The sequence below is a fragment of the Coffea arabica genome, chromosome 8e (assembly GCF_036785885.1).
Source record: "Coffea arabica cultivar ET-39 chromosome 8e, Coffea Arabica ET-39 HiFi, whole genome shotgun sequence".
Lineage (NCBI taxonomy): Eukaryota > Viridiplantae > Streptophyta > Magnoliopsida > Gentianales > Rubiaceae > Coffea > Coffea arabica.
In genome coordinates, this window is record NC_092324.1 from 3,809,458 (window position 1) to 3,834,232 (window position 24,775).

Consider the following 24,775-nt stretch of genomic DNA (forward strand, 5'->3'; position numbering starts at 1 on the left):
ATTCATCATTGATTGGATGGTTTTATATAGTTTATGTGGATAGGGTAGTAGGTATGATAGTTATGATAAGGTTGCATAATTGAGTATTTTATCAACTTTTGCCCCTTATTTTGGTGCTGCTTTGGGAAGGATACGTCCTTTTGGCCGATGCATAAGATTCCTTGAGGAATCAGCCAGTCACAATGGGACATGAGATTGGAGAGCAGAAAATATTTATTTGGCTAATTAGAAATATAATTTATGAGGACATCTTTCTTTATAAACCATTTAGATTAATCTTCTATATATTAACAGTATATACACGATTATCGTTTGATGCGTGATAATTAGTCTGAACTTGAATTTAAGATTTAAATTTTGTATGCATATCATGCATCCAATCGTGAAATGTATATACTGACATTATTGTATATAAAATTAATTCTAAACTATTTGGGATAAAGATTTCTTTAGTTGCACTTCAAGGGCTTTCTTAAAAAGGAAGACTTGAGTGTTTGTAAGTAACATTTTAGGCACGTACAACTAACTTGTCATGTTTATTTAATTTCTTGATCGATACTTATTGAAGTAGGGATAAAATTCAAATGATGCAAAAGATGTTATGTTTGCAAACTATTTGCTATGAATGTGCAACTTTAAGGTCGTTTAGTTTCAAACCTAATGGCTAGTTTCTGATTCTATATTAGTGTTCGTTAACAATAATTGATAGTGATTAGTACAAAGTGTTGCGTACAAGAAAGATTTAATCTAGTCAACATGATGGATTCATTTTCTTTCTAACAAGTTAGCAAGAATTTTCTTTAAAAAGTGATATTTAAAAATGAGAAAAGAACTGGAAAATAGTATTGGGAAAAGACAAAGACAAAGAATCAAGAAGATGCCAAGAACCAAGGCCTAATGTAGATGCCATCTTAGATGATTAGAAGGAGACGACTTTGGTGTTTAAAAAAAAAAAAATTTCTAATTTTTAAACGAGTCAATACTTTTGATCCTTCTTTCTTGCTTTCTTCATGGAATTCTTTGAATTGAAAATGCCATTTTGAGGAATGCGCCATAAACATTAACAAAATCATAAATAAATGCAGTAAAAGTACAAAAGAAGCAATTATAATATGACTTAAAAGCCGCAATTTAACTAAACCATTGAACTTAAAAAAAAAAAAAAGTCTCAAACTCTCATGTTGACCTATATGGTGAGTGCACAATTCAAGAACTCATGAGCTATTCTTCTTAATTAACTCATCAAATTTGCCTGAATTCCTGGCTCTGATTAGCCGATAGCTTTACAAAACAAGCCGATCATGACTGTTGTTTATTTGATTACCAACTTTGATTTAGGTTATGAATTTATGATCAACAGAGTCAACCATACATGTGTGACTTAGTATTATATTTGTCTTCACTTGCCTTTTGCCCATTGCCGACTTGAATTTCTAAACCGCCAAGTCAATAGTTTTCTTCTAGATGTTCTATTTTAATTGCAGTCTTTTGAGTTCATATGGTACGTGCTATAATGGGATCTAATTTTAGCACAATGTAATGCTTTTGTGACGTCTAGTTGAGCTACATGATACCATAAAATTATACTAAATTACTTCCACTAACTTGTACAAGGATGGGAATCTAACATAGTCCAAAGAGATAAGATTCTTTTTTTTTTTTTTGCATTTGAAAATAAAAGCAAAATTGTAAATCTATTTTTATTATTTTATATTATCTCTATTCACCAAATATATATATTTTTTGTTCCTTTTAGTTCTTCTCTGTTTTAATGTAAAAAAAAAAAAAGTCAAGTTAGATGATTATGACTTAAAGAAACAAAGAGTTACAGAGTAAGTGACAAAATTGAGAGCCCATTTGGATCGCTATTTTTTGAAATTTTTGTAGAAAAATATATTGTAATGATTTGATGTATGCGAGATAAGTGTGACTTTAAAATGTGTTTACAAAAGAAATGTAAATATTTTTTTTGAAGAAAAAATTGCTTTCAAGATATTTTCTTTTCTAAAATTTTTACAAAAATAGAACCAACCATTGCTATCTCCTGCATTAGTCTGGCATGTTACTTGGCTATGGCCTCCCATCTGGTTCTGGGGTCCCATGTGATTACTCTTCTGGCAATTCGCAGATTTTTTGTCTACCGTATATGCTATTTGAAGCTATCATGACCCTATCTTCTAAAGTGACAAGCGAAGATATGGCATGACATGATGCTCATTTAGTATCTTGCTTTCTTTTTTTTTTTTTTTTGATAATAGTCTCTTGCTTTCTTTAGGTAAACTATTTAGCATCAATACGTTTTTGTAGATTATTGTCAAGAAGAAGTTCCAAGGTTTAGGAAGATGCATTGGTTAAGAAGGAAGAGAATATGTAGCACAATCCAAAGGAGATTTTATAGACAAAAAAATAAAAAGCAACATTTTATTTACAAAAAAAAAAAGATTTCGAGTAGGATGAAAGTATTACTCCCTCCGTCCCACTTTGATAGTTTTGGTTCTTTTTTCACACAGTTTAAGAAAAAGTAGTTAACTTTGTTGGAACAATCAATTTAGGTAGCTATTTTCCTAAAATATCCTCACCTTAATTAGAGTATAACTTTATGGGAACTTGAATTGATGGTAAAAAAAGAATAAACTCTCATTAAATGGAGTAGGTTTATAGTAACAACAACTTACATTGAATAAGGGTATTTTAGAAAAATTAAAATACAACTACATTCTTCAATTGGAAAGTAGACTACAATTTGGGACAGACGAAAAGGAAAATAAGACTATCAAAGTGGGACGGAGTGAGTACATATTCTATTTATATCACGTGACATGTTATGTAGTGTGTTAATACCAATCGCTAAACATTAGTAGGTCATGCCTTCTTTGGTTAATATTAAAACATAATGATAGCGGGTAATTGGCACTAATATCCTACAGACAATGCGACATTGTGCATAAAATAATGTTTTTCCCAAGAAGGGTTCTGGTCCTTGGAAGATGCTAAAGATTTGTGCACAGGATTTGGATTGCCAGTTTTTGCAGAATAAAATATTAAAAATATTCTTTAACCTGTTTTTCAATCACGTTTTTACTTCATATACTGGATAGGGAATGCTCGCGCATTGCGGGGATGTTTGGCATGTATGGTTAAAGATAATTTTTTAGGTGCTTGTGGTGAGCAAGTGAATGAAAATAAAAATAAAATAACAATGCATATTGAGTAATATTAAGGAAATATAGCTTTTGTTGAAAACCATTATAAAATGTTGAGTGTAAAGACTAAAAAAATAACGCGGTCCTGGAAGCAGAAAAGGAGAATACCAAAGGATGTGAAGGAGGAAGAATTGAAAGAGCCATAATTGATGCTCAGACAATAACTCAACAGTGTACCCATGTTATTGGCCATTTAATTGAGATGTAAATAGTGTTTTATTGCTGGTAGAGAAACTGTTTTAAACGATTGAGCTTCAGACATAGGAAAGTATATAATTATGAGTGTTTCAGACAGTTGAAATAGAGTTATACTAAAATTATTGAGGTTATCAACAGCATGGCTCTATTTTAATTACATAATAAACCCATTTTAGTAATTGCACAAAAACACACATTTATATGAATTGGACCAAATGCACAAATGATTGCCAAATAAGCCCACATTTTACAAATACCCAGATGCGTTTATAAATATAAGGTTTAAATGTACAAATATGAGAGTTTTAATGTAAAAACATTCAAACACATGCTGCAATCAGTTGCACCAAAAGTTTAAAAAAAGTAACACACTTTTCAAATTTCCAAAATGCCTCTATCCATGCAGTTGAAATTCAACTCCCTCTTTGATTAAAACTCAATTTTATATAGTATAAGGATATCATATCGTTACAATATATTTTTAATAAAAACTTCAAAAAAAAAGAGTATCAATCGAAATGGTACCAAATGGTTAGAGTTATCATGTTATTATAATAATGTAATATATGTGAGTTAAAAAAATAATTAAAAATGTGTCAATTGAATGTTCTAAAAAATTTTCTGAAAAAACCGAAAATCCAAAATTTTTTTTCTGGGGCGCAACAAAAGCGCTAACCCTATCAACTTTAAACGGCGAGACGGCGTGGTACAACCACATTGGACTGTTAGGGGCTATACGTTCTCGAAGGCTGTGCAAAAAGCTCCCATTTTTCCTCTTTTAGGGTAGGTAGCTCCAGGAAAGGGACGTATTGTACCAAGAACATTTGCACTCTGAAAAAGTGTTGGGGTAATTACGTGATTCTACAGTACTGGTCAAGGCATTTTCGTCCATTAGAGAAAGTTCCAGAGACGGGGTTGCCTTCTTTGCAATTCTTCGGCGGAGTTTGGTCTCGTGACTACGCGGCCGTAGTCATTTAATGGAAAAGGCCGCCGTTGAGGAACAAAATTACAAAATTATCCTCAAGTGACAAATGTCCCAATTTGAAAGCTAGTTTTGACTTTAAAGGAATGGCCAATGGGAGGAGAGAAATCACATGTGTAAATATGTGATGGAATGGAAGAATGGAATTGTGGTCCTCTGTATGATTGCAGTTATATGCTGCAATTATGGAAAAGGGATCTTTTGGCACCTTTATGCCTTGATAATGCTGGATTTATTTCACTTTTGTTAACTCTAGAAACTTACATTGGTGAACAAGGAAAAGAATATGGTACATGTCTATTTGGCTTAACATGGAGAATTGGGTTTTCTTCTATTCATTTTTCCTGTATAGGATATCTGTGATGGCAAGAGGATGGAAAGTTGATTCCTTAAATTCTTGTTCAGGATGAAGTGTACTATGGAAATTAGACTATCCTAGGTAAAGCTTAGAATCATCCAAAACTTGTAATACTCCATCCATTCGTCCCAATTTATTTGTCGCATTCTGGGATTTCAATTATTTAAAAACAGCGACTTGATGATGATATTAGTGAATTTGTTTAAAAAATTGGCCAAATTTAAATAAATTTGAATTTAGTATGAAATATAGCTAAAAAAGACTTTAACATTGGTAAGATGATAAACATTTTGAAACATGCTAAAATGGAATGTACGATATTTTCAATGAAACAGAGGGAGTAGTAGTCTTGCAAGTTGCAACAACAACAATGGTTTATTTTTCTTTTTTTTTTTTGAGTTTCTTGTAATCTTTTTTTTTTTTAAAAAAAAAGAGGCATGGTTCATTTTTAGTTTAAGTAGTAAAATTTCAAGGATTTGTAGAAAATAATGTGCAATAATTTATAGCAACTTTGGTTGTTAGAATTAGTTTAATCAAGTGATGTGAGAATAGCATAATTCAATGGAGAACGGGGAGAAAATAGAGATATAACTAGAATTGTGACTATATTAGATTCACAAAAAGATAGACTAGAAAGAGTTTTAACTTGATATTAGTTTTCTGGTTTCATTCTTGCTAAAATAAGATAAATTAATTTTGACTATCGTGGAGAAAATAATGAAGAATAAAATATAAAAGAAAAACAAGAAATATCACAGTCATATATTTTTTGAATCGAATCTATTTGAATTAGGTAAAAGAAATTTTAGGGATCTTTGGTGGGAAAAATAAGCCAATCTTGCAGTATATTAAAAAAAAAAAAGATTTCTTTCGTTCTTTCTTAAAGTGATTGTGAAAGAAAGGAATCTTTGCCACCTCAATAGTCTTTTAGATACCATGAAAAGTTTTCTTCTCCAAAATTTTGATAACCTCTTAATTTTGAGAAAGACGACTTTAGGGTTCTCAAGGAAAAAGAAACTTTTCAAAAAATAAAAAAAAATCCTTCAGAAGAATAGAATACTATTCAAGGTAGCAAATCAAAGGGTGATAGAGAAGAATTGCAATTTAGTCTATATAACTCTATCAACCCTAATGTCATTTGAGAGCAAAATCCTTTTTTTTTTCCAAGTGAGAGGTATTGAATTCATGACTTTCTATTTACAATCTCTTCTACTTTTATCATCTAATCTGACTCGAGCAAGAGCAAATATTCATTATTATCCTTGCCATTAAAAAAAAAACCTAGCATCATAGGCTTCAAGTTTTTTAAAATCGACAAATATTTTCTCTTTCAAAAATAAATTGTACATACAGATATCTTTTAAAGAAGTTCAGTGAAAATAATGAATCCAAATAAAAATAGACCAATCTACTATGTTGTATCTCTACAGCCTTGAAATAATAATCTCTCCTTTCGAATTTTGATACAAGGAATTTATGGAAAAGTTTTTTTTTTTGGGTCAAAAATCCCTCAACTCATCTGATTTTATGACGCATTATCCAAGTTGGCAAATTTTCGTCTTCACAAGCTTTAACTATGACCCCCCTTCTCACGTATTGAAAAATCTTATCCATAATTTTGTCTTGAATCTCTGGAATCTCAACATGTTAGTCATTGTCGTTTTAAGAACTCTACCACCGTCTTTTCTTTGTTTTTTTTTTTGGGAGGGGGTCCAAATGTCAATTCCTATTTAAAAGTGAAGGAGAAATGTCTAAACCAAAAAATAAATGCCAAGTAGATGGCAAGCAGTAGCTGTCAATTCAGCTGAGCCGAGCCATTAGCCACAAGACATAAAACGCCGAAGACCAAAAGCGTGGAAAATGTTGACTCAAAACTTACGACGAATCCAAAGCCGAGCCGCCAAAGACCTTCTTTAGTGAATTAGTGGTCTACTCATCTTATCTCAGCCCCTTCATTTTCGCTGACTGTTGAAATCTAATCATTAACCCAACTTCCCCCTGCTTCCCTTCGCAACTGTACATTATTTCTAGCCAATAGCTTTTGAGTCCACTCTACGCCTAATAAAACTTTTTCAGACAACAAATAGTAAAAAATAGTAGTACTACTAGTACTTTTATACCTTAGATTATTTTTCTACGTATCCTTTTCTTTCATAAACTACAGCACTTATACGGTAAAAAAAAAACTCATTTTAATCTTTTTTCTTGGACCAAAAAAAAAAAACTCATCTAAACGCGACGAGTGCACTAATACATCCATTGAATTTTTTACCTCTAGAATTGACGGGTGCACTAATCACACATATGATGAGGATTTTAAAATCCAAATTACAGGCTAGACAAAATTCAAAATATGATGGGAGGTTTCCAATTACAGAGTGCATGGAGTTTTAACAATTTAAAAAATAAATTGAGTTATCTAATGGTACTAATATATATTGATCGCATATATATTAGTACCATTAAATACACATGACATGTACAGAAAACAAAAGAAATTCAAATTTAGGTCAAGATCCAATAAAAGATAAATATTCGATGTATGTCATATCATCTCAATTTAGAGTTGAATTCCAAATTTTACACAAAAATGGAGATGATATGACATACATCAAAATGCACTGAGTCAATATTAATGTATATTCTATCGATGTATAAAAATTAATTCTTCATTTATAATACAAATTCAAATATAGGGTGCCGCGTCTTATAATTTCCAATTTACAATCTCTGCCTCATTTGAATTGAATTTTTTTATATTGTTCATGAACATAATTTTTAATTACTTTTTTATAGCATATATATCAAATCACTATAAATATATTATTTTTTACAAAAATTCTTAAAAATAGCAATCTAACCATTGCCTAACCTGTCATTGAGGTGGGGTACGGACGTACGTACAGAAACCCATACGTATAGAGAGAGCAAAGGAGTAGTATAGCGTTGAGCGGAAAGCCTGGGCCGGTCATCACAAGAGAACGTGATACCTGCTGTAACCGCCAGCTATTTCCCGCGGAACTACAGCCCATTGTATGCAACCGCCGCCACCACATCACGCCACGTGTTGACTTAAATCTCTCTCAGCCCTCCACGTGTAGACTTTCCCACTTCCTTCCTCCACGTTTCGTTCCCTCTATCAACTCCCCTTCCTTCCCCGTCTCGGTGGATCCGTTTTAGTATCGAGATCCTGAAAAGTCGGGAATCGCCCTCAACCAACGGTTAAAAAGGTACAGCGAGCGGGGAGAGAAAGGTCTTTTCCGTTGAAGTGGATATAACTAACAGAAAGTTAGGTCAAACTGCAACGATGCGTGTCAATTGCGTAAACGCCTAGAGGGTATTTCACTTGCCGTCTTTTAGATTTTGCAGAATTTGGATTGAGATTTTCTCGACCGTTCATCTAATGTGAACAAAAGTTCAGCGACGGTCTGATGTTACGCCGCGCAGTACTCGTCAACTGCTGATAAGCGCACGTGATTTTTATCCCCTCATTTCCTCCCTCTTTCACAGCCCTCTGACCGAAACAGCAGCCCACACCCTTTCGGTGATACCGACCTCTACTTCCCAAAATACCCTTCACCAATATCCTAATTTCCTTTCCCCATCCTACCCTCCGCCCCTCCCCCTAATTTTGGAGAATCACCCAAAATTATTCGTTACTTCGTCCAAATCATTCAATCCATCTTTCTTTCCGTTTTTAATAAACGACAGGTGAATTTTAAGATGTGGAGAGAGAGTAGAGGGGTTAGAATTCAAAACTTTTTCAACTTTAATCACTAAATCAAAACCCATTCAATTGATTAGTAATCTTTACAAATATTTGTGTAATTTTATTTATAACAACAGATTTAAATACATAACACGTTACATTTATTTAAACCTAAATTGTTTATGCGTCTATAACTGTTGGTCTAAAAAAAATAATATATTAACAAAAATTGACCCAGAACATAAAATTTAAAATAAATAATTAATATCATGCGAATAAAAACTCAAATTTGTTAGTCAAAGAGTCATATTTACTCAATGTAGTAAATATTTTCCTAATTAACTTAATTAGTCTACAAATTTATGCCAATTAACTTATTGATTATTGGGATCATTTTAGAGCACTGAGTAATTAAAGTTCGTTAGAAAGTATTTGTAATTCATCTTGTTTGCTCTATGTGTATCGTGTCATTTTGGTTTGTGGAAAGGGTATTTCAGGAATCACAAGCGTATAATAAAACTGTGCGTTTGGAAGCCGGCAAGCGTTTGGTTGAACGAACCTAACCAACCACCACTTTCCTTCATAGTTCACACTTCTTTGCTTTTACCACTTACCCACAAAGGAAGTAATATAGTATTAAATACCATATTAGTTTCATTTATTTTTTTTAAAAAAATTTCCTCTTCAATTTTACCAATTTCTGAAATTTCCAAAATCAACTCTAGTTAAAAGTTAAGAAGTAATAAGGAAATAAACAAATTAAGAAACGTATTTATTTATTTTCACTTTCTAATTTTTTTGATTGATGTGTGTACTGTGTGAGACGGGGGCATATATAAAAGTATAAATTATCCTCTCTTTTCTCTTTTTTCGGTTTTCTAAAGCCATACTTCTGGATTGAGTCTACTGTTCTTCTCTCTCTACCATGTTCTCTCTCTACTCTCTCTCTTCCTTTACATACAACTTCTATATACATTGAAACACTACCATATTTCGCCGGAAAACAGCTTGTTTTCGCCGGAAAACCGGTGGTTCGTCGGCGGGGAATTGTTCAAGGACGATAGTGTCGCTGTTTCATTGGCATATTCTAAGGGTTTTACACGAGTTTTGCGAATCGGTGTGCGGAATCGGCGTGATCTCTGAGTTCGACTCGGTTCGTGGAGTTTTTACGAGAATGTGGCGAGTGTGAAGCCATTGTTTTGGATTTTTTTGCCCTAGATCACGATCTAGGGCTTTGTTAAGGTTCATATTGTGGTAAATATTGTAAACTTTCAGCGGTGAAATTGCTGTTATTTTTTTTTCCTTTTTGGGAATTGGAGTGAAGAAGAAGAAGGAGAAGACGGCGAGAAGTAGAGAAGAAAAGCTTCGGGATGAGATGGTGAGATAATTTTGTGAATATTGTGGCTAATTATATGTAAATTCACGTTACATTAATTTTGTATTTGAAAAAGTAACAGTAAATATAAGAATGCGTTTTGGTGAAAATGTATGTTTGTTTTTTCCATAGCTTTTTTATTTTGAATTTGGATCTCGAGCATGTTTTCGTAGTTTTGCCGCTACCAGATAATTTTCCGGGAAGATTACTGTAGTTTTTTTTTTTTTTTTTTTTTTAACAAATAAATTTTCTGTTTAGCGTATATGCACAATATGCGTGTAGGTATAACAAAGAGTATTGCTTGTTTCTGTAACTTTTTTTTTTTTGGGTGATGAAGCTGGTAATTGAGCTGTTTAATTTCGCAAAGCTCTAGTCCCAGATTAATGGCTTTGGCCGGTTTTGTATTTTTTTTGCAATTTTTTTCTCTAATACATACTTTTTTTTCTAAGTAGTAGTTTGGTTTCGGCTAATTTTTGGGTTATACATTACCAAAGCTGGAGAGTTTCCGGCTAAATTTCGCCTAGTTTCAGATCTTACAAGCTTTAGGTCCATATTATGTGAAAATATATTTTTGGAAGATTCTAATCTGGGTAGTGTCTTTACCTTTTTTATTTGACTTTTTTTCTTTTTTCATATTTATTGGTGTCTTAGCAAAAATTGTTCGGGGGTTTACCTGTATTTTCTTGTTTCACCTTAAAGGAAAAGTCATATTTATGTTTGGCTACTTGGGGAAATAGGAGTTTTATTTCTTTACCTTGGGGGAAAAATAAATTTAAAATTAAGAAATTCGGGGATTGTGAATTTAAAGGTTTCAGTCCATGTTTGGCAGCTGATGGTCTGCTATGTATGTGCTGTTAATTCCGTTTTCTGCAATAGTGGTATGATTTATCACCCATAGTCAAACTGGTTTATGGTCTTTCAAGTTGTTGATTTTGGCTTAGTTTGGGCTTGAGATATTATTAGTATTGTTTTGCGTTCTTTTCCCCCTCCCCCTCTGTTGATTGCATAATGCAAAGCTTGAATGGGCATGCATCTATTAGTTGGATTAAGACTTTTGTTTTCCTTCTTCAAGTTATTCCAACAATTATGGAAAATAAAGGAGGTGGTATCCTACTGCATGGCAGTTTTTACCTGTGCAGACCCATCTTCTTGTTTAAGCATTATTGGAATGTCTAGAAACAAAGGAATTTGACATAGTTTGAATATGTAAGCATGGGAGTTCCATGCATGAGTGCTGCAAGAGCCAAGTCATTTTTCTGGTGAGAGTGAGGGCAATATATTATGTTACAATGAGTTGATTTTGGGTTTTATCGTATTCGGAGTTGTGGTGTTACATGAATTCCTGAAGCTATTACATGAGTTTCATGTTGTCTTTAGTTGGTTAATTAATAGGCTTTATTTGGTAAATGAGAGTTTTTAAAGTAAACTTGATTGAAATTAGTTGGTTAGTTAATAGGCTTTTTTTGGTAAATGAAAGTTTTTGAAGTACTTTATTGAAATTGCTGGATGTTGCTCTTAAAAACAATTTTGTTTTGCCTATGCGTATGTGTTAACTAATGTTCTACCATATTGAGCAATGTTGGATATTTGCAACCCTTATTTGTCCAGGAATACTATAGTACTGAGGATGATTTCTTGTCTGTTTGGTTAATATGGACTGACGGCTTATTGCCTACCTGTCTAATTTTGGAAATTCTGTCCTCTTCATCTAAGTTTGCTGTATGTGATTTAACAGGTGGAAGGAAAGGCTTGTATGTCAAGAGAGGCTAAATTGGAATTCTTGAAGCGCAAAAGGCTTCAGCGGATGAAAACTGAAACTGTTAATGATTTCACTTGTGTCAGTAACATGATGAGTAGGAGCGGAGGAGATGCTTTAAGAGGCTCTGCACCATGTGGTGTGAGAATCCATGGCAATATGGATAACTTTTCACAACCTGGAGCTACTTCAAACGTGAAAGATGTATTTACCAAGCGCAAAGTGGCAAAGTTCGATACTACTGACCTTGACTGGATAGATAAAATTCCAGAGTGTCCTGTTTATTGTCCGAATAAGGAGGAGTTTGAGGATCCTTTAGTTTATCTGCAGAGAATAGCTCCTGAAGCTTCCAAATATGGTATTTGACTATACATAGTTTTCTTGTATTCAATACACACATTTTCTTCCTGTGGTTGGGTGAAAAAGAGTATGATTTGATTGTGATATTGACGCTTAATTCAAAGACTAACAAAACCGGTTCTGCTTGCTTAAAGTTTTATGCTATGCATGTGACAGATACTTGTTTTATCTGCCTCCTCCTCACCACTGAATTTGCCTGTGAAATGAAATTTTATTGGTTTGTTGGATTAGACCTTATAACCTGATGGTTATATCAGGAATATGCAAGATTGTTTGCCCTGTAAGTGCTGATGTTCCGGCTGGTGTAGTTTTGATGAAAGAAAAAGCTGGATTCAAGTTTACAACAAGAGTTCAACCTCTTCGTCTTGCTGAGTGGGACACAGATGACAAAGTCACTTTCTTTATGAGTGGAAGGTGAGCTTTGCTTTGATAATGCATTCATATTGATTGGTTATCTATTTAGACCTTGAGCATGATTGCCATTTTTCAGAAACTATACATTTCGTGATTTCGAGAAAATGGCGAACAAGGTATTTGCACGTAGATATTGTAGTGCTGGATGTCTTCCTGCTACATACTTGGAAAAAGAATTTTGGCATGAAATAGCATGTGGAAAGACTGAAAGTGTTGAATATGCATGCGATGTTGATGGTAGTGCCTTTTCATCTTCTTCCAGTGATCAGCTCGGAAAAAGCAAATGGAATTTGAAGGTTTTTTATCTCATTAAAGTCTTCTCTTCCTTATTATTTCTGCCTAGCTCAAATTCTCCTTCAGTAGGTTTCACATTAGTATGAACAATTTGGGACATTAACTACTTTTTAAACCCTAAATAATTACACGCATACAAAAGGCCTGCAATTGCTGAAAAGAATGTCTTGAGGCAATGGGTAAACTGAGCTCAGACCATTTGCTATCAAGTTGAACAAATTGAAATGATTTATTTTCCTAGAAACAAGCAACTTCATTTCCCACAAAAGTTACATTCAGAAAACAGCAGTATTAAGTAAACTTGTGAAATGGAAGAAAGAACCGTAAAACATTAAGGGCTGATGATTTGTTTCCTTTTTAACCTTTTATCCTTGTGGATTAAGGGACTTGTGAGTTTATTGGATCAGTTAGGCAAGTTGTTAGCAGGATTGATTGCAAATGTTAGCAGGATTGATTGCAAAACATTCTTGAACCCATTTCATCTTTCATCTTCTTTTCTGCGTATAAATGGATGGTCATTTATGGGGGGGTTTTTTCTAATACCTTTTTTACTATCTTCTGGCAAATTTTGAATCTTTTGCTTCTATAATGCAGAAACTTTCTCGGTTGCCGAAATCCGTTTTACGCCTTCTACAAACGGCAATCCCGGTATTGTGATCTTCCTAAATTGGTTTTTTTTTTTGTTTTTAAATTTATTTTACATGTCTGTGTTTCTTAGCTCATTTTCGCTTTTACTGCAGGGTGTTACAGAACCTATGCTCTACATTGGGATGCTATTTAGTATGTTTGCATGGCACGTGGAAGATCATTACTTGTATAGGTATGTCTTCTTTAGACTGTGGTTGTGTTATCGTCATTTAATGATTGTTGATAATTAGTTTGATCATTGTGCAGTATCAATTACCATCATTGTGGGGCAGCGAAAACCTGGTATGGCATTCCAGGTCATGCGGCTCTGGATTTCGAAAAGGTGGTTCGAGAACATGTTTACACTCGTGATATTTTGTCTGCTGATGGAGAGGATGGGGCTTTTGATGTGCTTTTGGGGAAGACAACACTCTTTCCTCCAAGCATACTCTTGCAGCATAATGTCCCTGTCTACAAGGCTGTGCAGAAGCCTGGGGAGTATATAGTAACCTTTCCTAGAGCATACCATGCAGGATTTAGCCATGGTAAGATCTTAGATATCTTGTACAGATTAACTAGCAAAACCTACTTCCTCGGGTTTGTTTAATCTGTTTGTTACATTCTCTGGTCATTGCATTCCTATACTTTTTACTTTTCTATTTTTTGCATGCTTTAAAGCGCTTTAAATATTTTGCAGGCTTCAATTGTGGTGAAGCTGTGAACTTTGCAATTGGCGATTGGTTTCCATTGGGGTCAATTGCCAGCCGTCGTTACGCACTTCTAAACAGGATGCCACTTCTTCCCCATGAGGAGCTTCTATGTAAAGAAGCACTGATCCTTTGCATGCGTTCGGAAGTTGAAGATCCAGAATATTCATCTGCAGACTCGATAGCACAACGAAACATAAAGGTTTCTTTTGTGAATTTGATGCGGTTCCAGCATCAAGCTCGTTGGTGCTTGATGAAATCACGAGCATGCTGGGGTGTTTCTTCATTTTCTCATGGAACTATCCTTTGTAGCGTCTGTAAACGTGATTGTTATGTAGCATATCTTAACTGCAATTGCACCTCACATCCTGTGTGCCTGCGCCATGGTATGTTCATTTAACACCTTGTTAAAGGTTAGCATTTTGGTCTGATCTACTATATTAGTCTTGCTGATTGGTTTTGTTGTTTTGATTGTTGATAACAGATCCTAAGTTGCTTGACTTCCCTTGTGGTGGCATTCAAACGCTCTTTTTGAGGGAAGATATATTTGACATGGAAGCTGCAGCGAAGAAGTTTGAGCAGGAGGACAGTATATTGGATGAGCAACTCTCTAGGCATAGCGATGACCTTATTCTGCTATATAACATCTTCCCCTGGGCACAATCAAGTGGGTATATCCCTTACTGTGATATAGACTTAGAATCAAACTTGGCATTTCCAAACATTGAGAATCCGTCAGAAGAGCCAATGAGCAGTTCTCCCTGCTATCCTTCCATGTGCGATGTAGAAAATTTGAAGTCAGAGAAGTTAGATACATCAACCATCAGTTCTTTTGTAGAGCTAGCTGATAGTATAACCAAAATTGATCATGTAAGACATGTTCTTTCCCTATTTTTATTGTTTTACTTACCACTAGTTTCTGCTTGGGTAAAAGCTTACTCTTTCTTCACTTTCCTAACAGGTACATGAGTCTCATTTACGAAATCCAGCGTCTATTAAGTCTTCTACAGAAGCACTTGTTGGCTTTGGAGATTCTGAATCTTTGATGAGTGATGAGCATGCCGGTGGGCATCTCAGGGAAAATCAAAGGAAAGATGTAAGACCTACAGAGGATAATGAAAGTGATGAATCTGATTCAGAAATCTTCAGGGTCAAAAGGCGTTCTTCAGTAAAGATTGAGCAGAGATATGGACAGGATCCCCTATCTGTCAGTTTTGATCATCAGGTATGGGAAGTTGTATGTCTATGTTGTACTTGTCCTTTTGGAAGTTTTAGTTGTTTAACTTGGCTGCTGAAATATACAAATTTGTAAGTGGTTACTTGATTTATTGTAACTAGTGTTCAAGGCAGACAACTCCAAAAAATATTTAAAATTTTTTTAAATATATTGGCCGAAATCATTTTTAATAAGAATTGATTTTATATATTTTTTAATACATATGTAGAAAATTCACATTCTTTGTAAGTAAAATGTGCAAATAGACTATTATTTGGCAGTGGGTAGTTATGAGGAGAGATGTAAAAGGAGATATAGTAGTGGCCAGTAATATATGAAGGGTAATTGAGGAAGATCGTAAAATGACAGCTTTTAGTTTACACCAAAAAAGTCTCTCCACCTTTATATATGGTATAGATAATTCATGGAAGAGAAGAATAATCCATGCAGCTAGTGCTGTTATCTTGTGTTCTTTATGTTGTTACATGAGACAAGGCATACCCCCAGTTTTTGCAGTGGATGCTCCACTGGATCCACACACGCTGCTTGAGTAAACTTAAGAAGCATTTTCTCCTCTCCCTTTTTGAACTGTCATCGTCTAGTGTCAACCTTAATTCCTATGTTCTGTGCTCTTCGAAATGTACATCGACAGATGCTGTTGAAATGAAGAATCAACTATCCCTATTTCTTAATGATTTTTCAACAATGATATGCTACAAATATTAATATGCGTCCTTGATGTCGCCAGATTAATGTCTGTGCTGCGTATGGCTTCTTTCAACTGATGAAAGTAGCTGTGCTGCTCTTGCCTTAAAGTTTTGGTTCCCAAAACCACTAATCTGGTTCATACCTGGCTGACCATGTTAAATATTCACGAATCATAAATAGTCAAGTTTGATTTGGACCTGTGATTTGTCACTAATTGGTTCACCTTTGATCTCCATACTCTGTGCCAGGGTGCTCAACCTAAAACCTTCAATCTTTGAAATTTTGATGGATTTGGTAAACATATTTTGCTGAGAAAAAATTGATCGTGGTTTTGCTGTTTTAACAGGGGTTCAAGCGGCTAAAGAAATGTCAGTCAGAGGCTAGTAACGGGCAATTGATTGCATCAGAGCCTTCAGTGGCTGATATTCCAAGTTATACTTCACGTCCAAAATCAAATAATTTCAAAGAAGTTGCAGATAATGGTTTGAGAGACAGGTTTGCCAATAGAAACACTGGTAATCTATCCATCAAGATTAAGAAAGTGGGGAATGATGAGATGATGAGCAAGAACAGGGAGCATCAAAGATCTGATAGGTGCCAGCATGACCTGGGGAGAACAGTGAGGGAGCCACAGCCACATTTGGAGATGGGGCCAAAACGTCTTAAAGTTAAAGGTCCTTCTTTCATAGGATTGGACAACAGGTTGGATTAAATGACTGACTTATTGATGAAGATCTGGTAGGGCGACTGGCTCTAGAGCCTGACTTTGCTAACAATAGTTTTCTGATGGGGATCTAACAACACGGAAAAGCTAGAGATTCAATTCTGGGAGCAGCGACAGAAGATTAACCAAGTTTAGATTTAAAAGTAACATTCTTTGTGCAGGCCTCAAAGTGGGGCGACTTGCACGGTGGTGTTTCTTGGTTCTCGGGCCGGGGTGTTTTTCCGTCTTTGGCAGGAGAACCTTTCTCCTTCCTGCAGGTTGAAAATAGATTTTCCAGTTAGTGACTTTTGGTGTACATTTATTTTAGCACTTTCAATTGATTCGATTCTTGTGAGGATTAGTGGGTATTCCGCTTGGCCTCTCTCATTTGATGACACCTTGCTGCTTCCTTTGCTAGGATCTAGGTTTTACTCAAAATTCTTTTTTGTAGCTATGGGTCTTTGATCCCTAGACTACTTGAATAAAAGATATAGAAATTCTTCTTGATCCTGAACTCTTCTGCCGAGCTGATTTAGTTTGCATCTCTCTCCCTGCAGTCTTGTGATTTTTCCACCGTTGCCTAAAATAAGTATTCTTGTTTTTTGTTCGGCAACCCAAAATTTCTGCAAATATTGAAGAATGAATCCAGCAACTTGTGGTAAAATATGCAGTGCCTCTTTGAATTTGGTATGATAATCACCAGCAGCAAAAAGTAGGAATTCCCTGAGAAGTCTTTTCAATTTAGCAAAGGCAAAATGTGGCCAAGTCTTGACATGCCTTTTGTAGCAATGTATAGCGGTACCCTCCTACAGACAGGACCGAGGCTAAACCTTTAACCTAATTCAAAGAGTGTGTGCTCTGTGCACTAGTTCCATGGGGACGTTTGCGTTTTCTCCCAAATATATATATATATATATATATATATATATATATACATATATCACGGATTCCATTCCCCATTTCTTGTGCTCTGTAAACCTCAAATCAGAAAAGGTTTTTGTGTAATTAGATTAATAACTTAATTATTTGCTTGTATATATATATATATCACGGATTCCATTCCCCATTTCTTGTGCTCTGTAAACCTCAAATCAGAAAAGGTTTTTGTGTAATTAGATTAATAACTTAATTATTTGCTTGATCCTCTTGGGCTTTCAAGATATTCATGGGTGGCCTTTGGCATTTTTTTTATTATTATTTTAGCACATTTTAACCCAAAATTTTCAGCTTCTTGTGGGCTTGTATTTGTTTATTCAGTCCATTAATTGAGAGAACAGACACAATCCTTGTTCCGTTTGTAGTATTTAGATGTGTTTGGGCTTTTGTTGTGGGCTCCCATACTGTGGTCAATAACTCAATTCGTCTCTAATCTCCACGGTCCACTATGGAAAATCCAGAGTTACTTTGAGAATCCCAAATTGAGGCATTTTTTATGGAGGCGTTGACCGTGTTGTTTTAAATTTTTAATATTAGGAATTTCAACTTCCATTATCTACAGCAGCAAAGATTTTTGATAGATCTTGAATTAATTTAATTTTTTTTTTTGGCTTTTCTTAACGGGGTTCTGTAATTTAAGAAATTGAGCATGAAGTATGAAATTGTGGTCGAAGTATAAAGAGAACAACGAAAGATGCACGATTTCTGTGTCCAAATATAACTCAATTACAGGTTATCCATAAGAGCCAGATCCAAGCAAACATTTAGACAAGTTAACACAATCAAATGTTTTCTCGTAATGCTAATCAACTTGCAGGTATTAATGGTGTCAAAAAAATTGAAATGTAGAGAATTAATTGCACTCAATTTTATTTATCAGATAAATCTAATTATTCTTCGTAGTTATGATGGGAAATAACTAAACCTAAGACCTAACTATTTTAACCCACGTTTGAGTTAATACTTTATTATTTTTTTTTTTTGGGAAAGAGGTAGGGAGATTTAAGATGTCTTTTAACCTTACAAAAGAGAAAAAATGAAAAAGGTTAAATTAATATGAGAATTTCGATCAAGTGCTCGTTATCTCTTTGAGCAGGCACTTTACACACCTAACCAACGCTATTAAAGACTCAAAAGAATTTGACCCAAATTATATATCCTACATCATCAATGGTAACTTAATCAGTTGTGTTTTGTTTTTTAGATAGAGATCATGACATTTTCTCTTTTTTTTTTTTTGGAAAATAGTTTAAATGATGTAGAATATATAAAAAGGATAATGTTTATTACATTTTTTATCGGTTTTGTATTTTTTTTCTTTTATTCTCTTTGGATGCTTGTTTCTAGGCATGAGATTTTTTTGGGGTAAAATTTCTGTCGAATCTTAGATAAACATGTGAGATATAAAATTAAATTAGTAGAAATCATTTTCTTGAGAAAAAAAATTAAATCATGAGAGCGGCGAGACAAGTATCTGTTGATCTAACCCTTTTTCAACAGGTATCCGATATCTGAGTACCTGCTGATGTGTAAGACAAGTTAGAATAAGAAAAAAGGTTGACCCACAAGGTGCAACTCGGATTAGCTAAACCCCCCAATATCGTAGTAAAAATATATTTGTAACTTATGCTATGTGCTAGGGATACAAACTAAATACTCGAAACTTAGGTAACTTTTTCCAATAAGAATTGTCCAAGCACCCTATGTCTATGTAGGTCACTTGTAATTTATTTATTTTTTTAAATTTAGTTTATGGCCAGCTATACCCAGGTTGCCATCGTGATCATCTAAAAAACAAAAGCCTAAAAATAATAAGAAAAATGAAAAATGAAAACCTTGGTCAAGGTGAACACGGGATAGTAGATTTATGATCCTCCATCAGCCTGTTAAATCGTCCACATCAAAACACCAGCTTTAAGGAAAGGCCTGGATAGTGTATTGCGGGGCTTATAGGCCCACGATTTTACTAAGAATGGTGCAAAGAAAATTTTCAGAACTCACAAGTCAATCTGGTGGTCCAGTAAATCCACAGTCCTCTTTTTGTATACAACGTACACAAGCTTCCATAGCAGGAGGAGCACCATAATTCAATTTGATTGGACATGAACTGTGGGACCATATACCCTTTTCTTTCTTTCTTTTTATTTTTTAAAAATTTTTTAGAATAAAGTTTTTGAGGGCTGGAGACTCGCCTCATTTCAAATCTAGGACATATCATTAGCGCACTAAGTCACTTTACAATGGTTCTTAGAGATCACTCGTTAACAACACTTTAACTGACAACTTGACTCAAATCAGAGTGCTCCCTATACAAGGGCCAAATCTTTACACTTGAATTACAACTAGGGAAGCAAATAAATCAAATTTAATTGAGTTATTCGCAAATTTGTTCGGTCAAAATTTGAGTTTGAACTTACATTGATCGAGTTTGAACTCGAACTTAATATGTAAAGTTCGAAAATTCATTGAGTTTAATGGAGGTCAATTTAGCTTCACACACACATATATATATAAATTTATATTACTTAAAATTTGATTGGGCTCAATTAAGCTCAATTGAGCTTAATTTGATGGAGTTTGAGGAAGGCAAAATAAAATCAAAATTGAGTTTAAAATCAACTTTTAAGAGATCGACGAGTTCGAACTCGAATTCAAATTTTTTAACTCTGAGTCAAGATTGAGTAGTGCACTCTCAAACTCGATTTGACGTGATTACACCCTTAGTTATAACACATTAGTACGCTATTCTATTCATGAACAGTTCAAAATGGGATAAAGAAATTAGATGAGGTAAAAGAGAAGAATGGAACAAACTAAAAAGATTAGGGAAGAAAGTATTGCTAATGGGTTCTTGTCAAAAAATCTGCATGTTATTTAGAGTCACTCATTCTCAAAGATTTGCTGGGCATTTATGCTATTGCTTCCCTTTGCTTAAAAGTCTTTGAAAAGATTCAATATGTTTCACTTTTTGTTATTTTGTATCAGGGGTTATAATCCTATACCTATGCGAATGACTTTTGATGGAAAAAAGAAGCATTTGCCACTTTAAGTCATGTTATGTGGGAATGATTGGAAAAAAAAAAATCCTACTTTTTCAAGTATGGTAAAGTCTCAATGAGAATATTGGTGTCTTAGATGGTAAAAACTGGCAACTTTACTATTTGAGTTATTATATAACGTGGGAATGATTGTGAAAATCCAAACTCTTGACAAAAAATTGTTTACTTGGTCAAGTTTCTTGAGAATATTTGCGTATGCAGGGAAAGGGCACTTTGCATCATTCCTCTTTTGAAGCATTCGAGGTCACAACCAATATGGAATAGGTTGAGGTTTTCTTGTTCTTGAGCATATATATTATTCGATTATGGTTTGGAGAATTTGGTGACTGGTTACATACTAATGGGAACAGTAAATCTTTCTTGCAAACTACCATATCTGAATCATCTGTTATCAGTGTAAAAGGATGGAAGAAAATCTTTCATCGACTGGAATAATTCATCTAAGGCCATAGTGGACCCAATCTTTTTGAATTTTCAAATTTTATCTTATTCTTAATATGATTATTATTTCTGGACATCCTAAAATAGTTTCTGAGTCATTGTAATGGGAACTCATCATTTCCTAGGATTAACCACTTAGTATGCTGACATCCAGAAAAAAAAATAGTTGATATGTTTAAGTGTAGGGATAATTTCAGAAACCTCCCTTGAGGTTTCACGAAATATCACCTAACTCTCTTGAGATTTTCAAAATCTTGCTTAGTACCCTTAAAGTGGTAGTGGAACCACATGTCAATATCAAAGATGAAGAATTGTCAATAATACCCTCATATTTAAATTTTCTAAATTTTTTTCTCTAAATTTCCTGCTTTTCTTTAACAATGTCTATGCATACGTGCATACATATATTAATATATATATATATATATATATGTATAATTGAATTACAAATATCAATGAAATATAGGATTTATAGGATCGAATCAATGAAATGTTCAGTGCAATTGGAGAAGAATAGCTACAGGTTTTTTTTCCCCTTTTTTTGTGATTCACAGCTATATTTATCAATTTATTTATTTATTTGTTCCTATTCATGTAGAGTGCTAGAGAAATGAAGTAACTGAACCTCCGGACTCTTCGATTTTCAAATGTTGACTTTTCTTATTAAATTTTCATATTTCACACCAATAAAAAAGTCAATCTATTTTGGGGAAATTCTCTGTATGATTTTAAAATTGGATTTCATCTATTGCTCATATGTATAAGTTTTACATGTTAATTACCTTTAACACTATGGAGGGTTTTATTGTAAAAGTGGTATCAAGAATAGTATTTGCTTTTATTGTCTCTTTCTACTATAGAAGTGACTATTGGTTGTAACATAAATCTTTATCAATTTTCATCCCCTCACTTTTAAGATGATTCCAATTCAATACTTTTTTTTTGTTGGTTTGTAAAATTTCATTTTTTTATAGCCTAAGGGTATTCAGGGCACTAAAATACTCTCTCTCCTCAAACATGAATTTTTTAATATTGCTTTTGGTTAGAAGGGCTGACGATGTTACTAAAATGTCAATTCAAGGGGTGCTAAATGAGATTTTGAAAACCTCAATCGAGTTAAGTGATATGCTAAATGAGATTTTGAAAACCTCAATCGAGTTAAGTGATATTTCATAAAATCTCAGGATAGGTTTCTGAAATTATCCCTTATGTGTACATGTGAGTGAGAAATTGTAAAATCATGATGATTGGTTGTTGTACAAACGAAATATCTAACTTTCATTTGTTTTTTATTCTTTCACATTAAATTTGGTTTGGTACAATTATATCTGGTGACATCCATTGATTTCCAGATGAAAAATTTTTCGCAGATATATGATTTAACTTTGAAAACGTGCTTGATAAATAACTTCCCTTAACTCTGTAGTACATATGAAAATGATTCTAAACATGTTTAATGTATTCATCATTAAATTGATAAAAGAGTTTGTTATGATTTAATGTAAATTATCAAGTAGATTTTTTTAAAAAAAAAGTATGAATTGCGCATGTTTTCTTGGATCTTGGAGTAATTTGGGCAGAACTGGAAGCAAACATCGACTAATCTCCAAAGATGAATTTCATGAACTAATTGTTGTTTTCTAAGGTTTATAAGTTGAGTTGAATCTCAATCTAAATTTCAACGTTGTCAAGAGCAATTTACCCTTCCCTTTAATTTCGAAACAAGATATGTTGAAGCTTAGATGCGATTTATTTTTTCTTGCTTTATTGTTGAGGGATAGACTGACACTATCTTCAACAAATTAAAAGACAATCTAAAGCAGGTTTCTAAAGTAGTAGTACAATAATTAACATATTTTAACAACATAGTTGAACAATTTGCTCTTTTTTATTTTTGGGTCAATTATACAAACAGTTTGTCTAACGGATGCCCATAGGGCACTCGTTAAGATATATTTCAAATGTTAGATTTTAAGAAATATAAGATTAATTAAGAAAAGTGTATAAATGCAAGTAGATTAATTAGAGAAAATGTATAAATATAAGGGAAAATAGTAATTGTTAATGTGTGTATATACATGATAAGTTGGGTAGAATACAAGTGCATTAAGGCATCCGTTAGAAAAATCCTTATACAAATTCAAATATCTTTATCATTTGATTTGGTTTAGGGCTATTTTATATGGATAATCCTTTCCATTCTTAATTTTTTTTCGGACACGATAAATTCTATTATACACCTATTTCTACTCTACACTAAGGGGAAGGGGTGGACTAAGGGGATCAATGGGGAACTCGGAGGTGACTGAACCGCTACCGAACCAGACAGATGCCTTTCCATTCTTATTTAGTTGTACAAATTATCAGTTTAATTCCTCTCTCTCTATATCCTCATGAATGAGAATTGAATATAGTATTTGATTCAAACATGTAAAAGGTGTTAATGTTTAGTCAAGCATTAACAACCTGGAAACCATATTGCTCAGTTGATTCCTTTCTCACCTGTATGATTATGAGGCAATCATCTTAGCTAAAGTGTATCGCCAAATTATATACCTTCACATCAACCTGTCAATTCTGAACATTTCTTTTTCCCACTTACGTTTTTTGGAATCTGTAAATTTGACTGTCGGGTAATTATTTTTCCCCACCTAATTTAGTGCACACAACGTTTGACAATAAAAAAAAAAAAATAGTGGACACAAACACAAGCAAAAAAGCCAGAATGTGTGTGTTTTTGTGGTGGAAAATCATACTGTGTACAGTTTAGTGTAAATGATTGACGAAAAGTTCTCAAATTTTGCCTTCGAATCCTCGACATTCAGATTCAAATAATATTTCCTGTACATGATTGTTTTAGCTTAACATATTTACTTCGCTTAGATTTGATGTACTAGTTTCAAGTTTTTATACCTGTTGTGAAAAAATAGTTTGCACATTTACAGAAATCTTACCAATTGATGATTAAATTTTATGCTTTGTTTTTGCAGCTATAAGTAGGTTTGCTCAGGAAAAAGATGCAATAATTTATGTCAAGATGAAACTACAGGAGGCACAGTGTTCAAACTTCATACAGACAGATTGTGGTATAATGGGGCTAGACAAATAAAAACATTACACACAAGTATGGTGAAATTTGCATATTCATACCAATGTATATTTATAATCCTTTGGTTTTACACACACACACACAGTAGGAAGTTCAAACATCTGCTCAATACGCAATAACTTCTTATTTTGCCATAATCTTCATAATTCAATGGCCTTAATTTTCTGTACCCCTAAAATAGAGTGTCTGTATCCTGAACTTTTTTTGTGGGAACCTTAAGTACGTTATGATCTACAAAGATCTAAGCCGTTTGAAACATTTTGAATACAATAGAAAAGATACTATCAAGTAGTGTCAAAAGTTGTTCAATGCCAAAAAGTTCCATGGTATGTGATGCCTAAATTTGATTTGAAGATTTCCTGAGGCTGCAAGGTTGGAAGATGGTAATGGACATAAGGAATAAAAGGAGTGCACTATTCTTATCTGATAAAGCTCTCCACTTTGAAAGGTAACTAACAAACCTTTTTGGAGTACTCATATTTGTTTGGATAAAGGATTATTTGAAAAAAAAAAAAACTTTTAGAATAATAATGTATCACCTTTTTTTGGGGGGAGGGAGTGTAAGCAAGAGGTCTCGGGTTCGAGTTCTCCCGCTTACACTAAAAAAAAATGTCAAAAAA

General features: G+C 33.7%; 1 protein-coding gene across 2 annotated transcripts; it reads left to right on the top strand.

Moving 5' to 3' along the window:
* The first annotated feature begins 9,312 nt into the window (after positions 1–9,312).
* On the top strand, positions 9,313–17,117 carry LOC113702762 (lysine-specific demethylase JMJ13). Of its 2 annotated transcripts, none has more exons than XM_027223894.2 (11): positions 9,313–9,828; positions 11,561–11,939; positions 12,199–12,355; positions 12,432–12,651; positions 13,244–13,297; positions 13,390–13,469; positions 13,544–13,821; positions 13,974–14,369; positions 14,468–14,853; positions 14,945–15,208; positions 16,254–17,117. In XM_027223894.2, the coding sequence occupies exons 1-11, from the start codon at positions 9,826–9,828 to the stop codon at positions 16,617–16,619; spliced, it is 2,583 nt and encodes an 860-aa protein (XP_027079695.1). In that variant the 5' UTR covers positions 9,313–9,825; the 3' UTR covers positions 16,620–17,117. The 2 variants fall into 2 exon arrangements, with proteins under 2 accessions (XP_027079695.1, XP_027079696.1); XM_027223895.2 differs by having other exon boundaries at positions 12,250–12,355.
* The last annotated feature ends 7,658 nt before the right edge of the window (positions 17,118–24,775 follow it).

Bases quoted from the DNA above. Each gene is read 5' to 3' on its own strand.
- LOC113702762 (XM_027223894.2), top strand. The intron at 11,940-12,198 runs GTATTTGACTAT...TGGTTATATCAG, and splicing joins TCCTGAAGCTTCCAAATATG to GAATATGCAAGATTGTTTGC. The intron at 13,298-13,389 runs GTATTGTGATCT...CTTTTACTGCAG, and splicing joins TTCTACAAACGGCAATCCCG to GGTGTTACAGAACCTATGCT.